The following is a 6,000-nucleotide window of genomic DNA, read 5'->3' as shown; positions in this document are numbered from 1 at the left end:
CTCAAATATTGTCCCACAATTTCCCCGTAAATTCCCCTCCGTACCCTTCCCTCCCCTCCGACCCTGCCCTCCTCCTCCACAAGAGCTGCGCTCTAATTCATTATAACTCCAGAAACAAATTCTCAAGCTATACTAAAAGGTAAATAATGAATTACCAAATACAAAAAAAACCTAATCTTAGTGCATTAAATTATAGTACAATAACGGCTCCTCAAGTTGAAATTCAAGACGACACGAAGGGTAGGCACCGATGGGTACCTTAAGATATACTCGCACTTCAAGCATCGTCGCTCACTAGAATATTCTGATTCGAAGCAGAGTTTGGCTGTCTGAGTGTTTTCGGAATCTGAAAGCACGAGCTTTTTTTTAGAGAGCTCCAGCGAAATCTTGACAGTCTCTTATTTGCCTCAAAATGGGTTCAGCATATTAATAGACGCATCTGAACTAGTAATTCCAATTACAACTTGCAAAAGGTTTTATCTGTTTTTTTTTTTTGGTTTTTTTTTTGTGAAGTTATTGAATCTAGAATTTGGCGTGAGAGGCTGAGAGACAGTCTACTGGTAACACGCAAAACGTGACGTCAAATCTTGGAATAGGGGGACAGTACATATCTTGTTTCCGATACGTTACAAGAAGTTTGATGGTGTGAAACGAATGCTGGGAAAGTTTACGCCATCAAGACAAAACAAAACAAACAAACAAAAACGAGCCATTTACTGTGTTTTCTTGAGTACCTGCTTGACTTGCAGGTTCAACAACATCTCACGTGACCATTCTAGAGAGCTCGGGAAACTTTGAATGTTCCTTTTGGCCTATAACGTTTATTTACAGCTTTCTCAATAGCTATTTGAATTTAGAGACAATAAATAGCATGCTGGGAGAAGTAAGCCCTTGGTATTCTGAAAATGTGGTTAGTATAGGTAGTTTAGGAAACGTGGAACATAACATATAATGTTCTCGCTTTTTTTTTTTCTGATTACTTCTCGGCGCCCTTTATCGCCTGATACCGCAACCTCGTTTGCTGCGGACGATGATACGATGATGGGCGACACAGCACAGAGATACATCGTCGGGGCGACTGGAAAGAGATCCAATCAACTTTGGGCGATGACGTAGCGTCGGTGCTGGTACTACCCACGGGAAGCCGCCAAAAGCTTCGTTGGCTTCTCCGAGTCTGTTTGGATTAATGCGTCTCTGGCCATGTTTCGAAACACCGAGGATGGATTGGAGAGCAAGTTTGCAACCGTCCCATATTCCAGAACGCAGCCGTCACTCATCACGAGAATCCTGCAAGAACAAAGAAAAACGTAAAGAAGCGTATACGTATTGGCGTCTAGAAAGTCAGTTATATTTTAATTAAGAAGCTTTTGCGACATTCTCTGTGAAATGGCTCGTTTTTAGTTTGTGCGAATACCTTAATAAATTTTCCAGCGCGTGATGTTAGGACATTCTTTTTTTTTTATGTCGTGGCAGAAGTAATCTACTGAGAGATGTTGCCAACCAGCCCAATCTCGACATTTCTATTATTCTTTTACCGCGAAGTTTGGCAAAACTTCAATAGTGACAGATGGGCCAGTTGGTACATGACCTCTTTTTACAAAATGCGCCGAGAGACAGGGACAGGGTAAAGGAGGCGACGCGAAGAGCGTCGTCTTCCTTACTCTGTCTCTGTCTTGCGGCGCATTTTGTCAAAACTAACAAAAGTTCGCCTGAAGTTCGATTATTATGCGAGTGGGCAGAAATAAAGAAGCTGACGCCACCTAGCAGGGAATAGATTGAATGTTTATAGGGTGCACTGCTTTGAATTCACAAGCTAACTAAATTACTAAATTTCACGTAATTAGTTTTATGACTTTTCATATGTAAAACGAACAAATCAATAAAAATATTTTCCCGGATATTTCAATTTTTTTTGTGTATAAGTCAAGCAACATTGTTTAAAAGTCGAATTAGTTCGGAGTTGAATTAGTTCGGAGTTTAACTATAGGGGGTATTCACTGGGCGCCATATTTGAGGTAACTGCTCACAGCGCATGCCCGGGAAGAGTTTCCCGTCAGCTCTAGGGCAACCGCTCGAGAAGAGGGGAAGGAAAAATTTTCTTATCACCGGGACTCTCTTTTTTGTTGGTCCCAGGCTTCCCCCAAACGTCGCTATTCTCCCTCCAGAAGATTATAGCAGATTAACTTGCCACTAAAAATTTGTACAAAAGCATCTTTCCCCTCTCTCTCTTCCCCGGTGGTAAGAAAGCAGCAGCGAGCTCAGCTATGACCGCCAGTGAATACTCCCTATACTCCGTGTCACTAGTTGCCTGCAGTACAGGCGAGGGCAACGCCAGCTGAGGGGAGAAAGGGCAAGCATCAGGAAGGCTGGAGAGGAGGAAAGAAACCTGTTTAACGTTCCCAGGGCTCTCATTCTCCCCTTGCATTCCGTTGTCCTCCTCTCCGGTCCCGCACTCCTAGTGCTCACCCTTTCTCTCTTCTCCTGGCGTTGCCTTCGGCTGCACTGCACACAACTAGTGAGACGGAGTATAGTTCAAAGTTGATCTAGTTCGGAGTCAAACTTGTTCTGAGTCAAACTTGTTCTTAGTCAAACTTGTCCGGAGTTGTTCGAGTCGAACTTGTTCGGAGTCGAACCTGCTCGGAGTCGAACCTGTGGATCGCATATGTTTTATATCCGATCCACAGGTTTGGATATAAAAGGCATGCGAAATTAAGTGTATTTGGTGTTTCCTTTGTAGATTTCGTTCTAGCGTGCATGAAATAGTTTCCATAGATTTAGAAAGCGCTAGGATAGGAATTTAGGCTCGTTTAGGCCGCCAGGAGGCCGCTAGCAAGTTAGGCTAGAATACGGCTTTGTTGTAATATTTGGCGGGAACAGTTTAAGGTAGATAGGCTCGATGTCTGGGCGCAGGATACCTCAAAAAGGGTGTGATCACCTAGTGTTAGTGTGGTGAATGCATGCGGTGGGTGCATCTAGATGAGACAGATTTTGATAGCTTAGCGGAGGTGGAGGAGGGTAGCTTGGTTTGGTCGAATCTGCGAGAGAGTTGTGGAGGGATTTAAATTGTGCGCAGCTAGGGTTAAGGAGTTCAAGCGGGAGCTTAAATTAGAGCGAGAGAAGCGGGTGGTCCTGGAGACTCAGGTCGAGGTGTCAGCTAAGAGGGAAAAACTAAACTTAGAAATTCAGAAGCTCATCAGGGAATGGGAAAGAAAGATGGAGCGCATGGTAGGCGTGCTTAGTGAGGAGCGGTAGTAGCGGGTGGAGCTTGAGAGACAAGAGGAGGAGCTCAAAAAGGGGGTAGTGTGGAAAGCTGAGATGGGGTAGCGTAAGAGGGAGTGCGAGGCTGGGTTGGAGCAGCTGAGGAGGGAGGCCACAGCGAACGTAGCGGGAAGGGCAGTCTCAGGGGAAGGAAGCGCTAGTGGACAGGTGGAAGTCAACGGGACGGTAGCGGCTCCTCAACCCTAGAGTGCCGTAGTGGCGCAGGTTACTAGCGGGGTAGTAAAGGACGCGGTGGAAAACCCAGAGACACAAAGTGAGGTAGCGCAAATAGCTGAAGGGAGTCAGCCGCAGAACAGGGAAGGAGGGAAAGGGAGTGAAGGCAGGCAGCCGGAGGCTAAGAGAGTATTGGTGGTAGGAGACTCGAACGTAACAAGGGTTAAAGGGTGCCTACTGGCCAGGTTGAAAGGGGACGGGAGGGTAAACGTAGCGGCCCAGTCAGGGAAGTGCATCGTCGACGCTATTGCGAGAGCGAAGGAAGAGCTCTGGGGTGAAATGGGGGAAGATAACCTAGTAGTAGTGCATGCGGGACTCAATGATGTGTTGACGGGAAGGAGCCAGAACCTCCGCAGACACGAAGAGGCTGGTTTGCGTAAGCTGAGGGAGGTCTCCGAGAGTGTGCAGATGCCCAATATGCACTACCCAAAGGTCTGGGGAGTCTTTTTAGACAGGACAGCGGGTGGTGCAAGCTAACCGGGTGATTAGGGCGATGAGCCAACGGCTTCAGTGCGGCGTATTGGAAGTAAACAGGGTGGTGTATGAGGCTCACTCCGACCCATTTGCATAGGGCATTCACTACAGTGGAGTCACAGGTAGTACGATAGGAGATCGGATTAAGCGTTATGCATTAGATTTTTTTTAGGGTACCAACGGAGCCCGGAGGGCACTGGTGTAGATGTACCGGTACCATATGTACCCGTACCACAATCGGGGGAAGCTCCTGAGTGTGAGTTCCACAAGAGCAGCAGGGAGAGCAGGAGGAAGCCCCGTAGAAAGAAGAGAAAGACTCGGCTCAATATAGGCTTCATAAGTATGCAGGGATGTGGGAACAAAATTAAGCGAGAGGAGGAACAAAATGAACAATTAGAAGCTGAAAATTTCACAGCGTATGGGGTAGCGGAAACTCACCTTAGAGATAAAGAGGAACTACCTTACATGCCAGGCTACTCCTTGATTAAATGAAACCGGAGTATGGGTGTACGCAAAGGCAAAGGTCTAGGCATGTTAGTTAAAGGACAGGACTGTTAAAGAGAGAAGGAAAGCTGCTGAGAACACTTATGGCTGAAAGGTAGGGTAACAGGTCTCAAAACTCTTCTGGGGTTTGCTTACCTGAAAACAGGAAATGGCTCAAAGGAGAAAAATACTCAACACTTTACATGTATATCGAGGGACAACAGAGAAATTGGCCTTAATCAGGAAATAATTATCATGAGACATGAATGCCTACTTAGAATAGTTTGGCGGAGTAAAAAATACAACCGAAAAGTTTCTAGAATATTTCTGTGATGCCCTGGACCTAGTGTTAGTTAATGCACAAGTAAAATGCGACGGGAAACTAATGTTGGAGCGAAACAACTCACATTCAACAATAGACTGCTGCCTCATGTCCCACAAGCTAATAGACATACTAGGAAGTAGGGAAATAGATCAGGAAGGGTACAAAACGTTTAGGGAGTGACCACGAAACAATTAAGATTAAATTTGGCGTTTCCGAACCGGAACAGCAAGCACAAGAACGAGCGGGTAATCCGAAACTAAGTGAAGCTTAAATACAAAAAGTACCTTAACGTATTGAGAACATAGTTTCGAAACGAGCAGAAAGAGATTGGACGTATGAGGATTTAATGGGAATCTTTAAAAAATAATTAGAGAAGCATCAAAATAAACAAAGGGGAAAGTAAAAACGAAGACACAAACAAAAAAGCTGGCCGAATAAGGCGGTCAAGGCAACCATATTACGGCGCCAAGAGGCATGTAGGGAGCGTAGGTGGGCAAAGAAAAGGGGAGCCTTGCCAGCTAAAGTACCATCAAAATAGGAAAAACTCCAAGAGGCGGAAAAGGGAGGCATCAGCTTTATACAGGCCAAAATTGGGAGTGCATAAGTGCAGTGGATAATGAAAATAAATTATAAAAATAAGAATGCGGCAAAAAAGTTTTGGGAGCATATTAAAGCGCAGGAAAGACAGAGGATTTCAAGCACATATTGACTATACAGGAGGGGAGAAGAGAAAGGGGAAGGGGCAGGGGAATATATTAGGCCGACAATCGAAGAGGCTTTTGCACAGCTTGAACAGAGGGTGACAGTGGATAGCACTGACAGCAGCAGTGTAGAGGAAGAGCAGAATAGTATAACAATAAAGACGACCACAAGAGGGTAGGATAAGGCAGAAAGTAAGGTTCCAGCAGGTACAGCGACAGGCCCAGACGACATACCCATGGAACTCCTTAAAGGGGCCCTGCAAGGACTTTTTTTTGCTGGTTTTTAATTTGCACCGAACCTGAGTGCACTAAACGTAGTAACTTAAGGAAACTTTTCTTTTCTCAAATTTCGATTTATTTTAAAAGTTGTAGGCAAATATAAATTACGAAAACAAGCAAAAAATAACCTCCTTCATGATGTCGTTGGTCGCTTGAGTGGCCGTGAACTAGAGGAGGGGTAGTGAGCTCATCGAGCGCTCACGGCTGCCGCACTCCGTGTCGATGGCACGAGAGGACGCCACTAAA

The 6,000-nt window shown here is 45.4% G+C and overlaps 1 protein-coding gene across 1 annotated transcript in view; it reads right to left on the bottom strand.

The window, feature by feature from the left end:
* Positions 1-1,074: 1,074 nt before the first annotated feature.
* The window catches only part of LOC8039783 (ATP-binding cassette sub-family C member 2), a 61,027-nt gene continuing 56,101 nt past the window's right edge, over positions 1,075-6,000 (bottom strand). Inside the window, 1 exon segment of the mRNA XM_040207036.3 lies at positions 1,075-1,287. Coding sequence (XP_040062970.3) covers positions 1,131-1,287 — 157 coding nt within the window. The 3' untranslated portion in view covers positions 1,075-1,130.

This window comes from Ixodes scapularis, unplaced genomic scaffold (genome assembly GCF_016920785.2).
Source record: "Ixodes scapularis isolate PalLabHiFi unplaced genomic scaffold, ASM1692078v2 PGA_scaffold8__174_contigs__length_109621045, whole genome shotgun sequence".
NCBI lineage: Eukaryota > Metazoa > Arthropoda > Arachnida > Ixodida > Ixodidae > Ixodes > Ixodes scapularis.
Note: the sequence above shows the minus strand (reverse complement) of the source record. Positions and strands in the feature narration are given on the sequence as shown.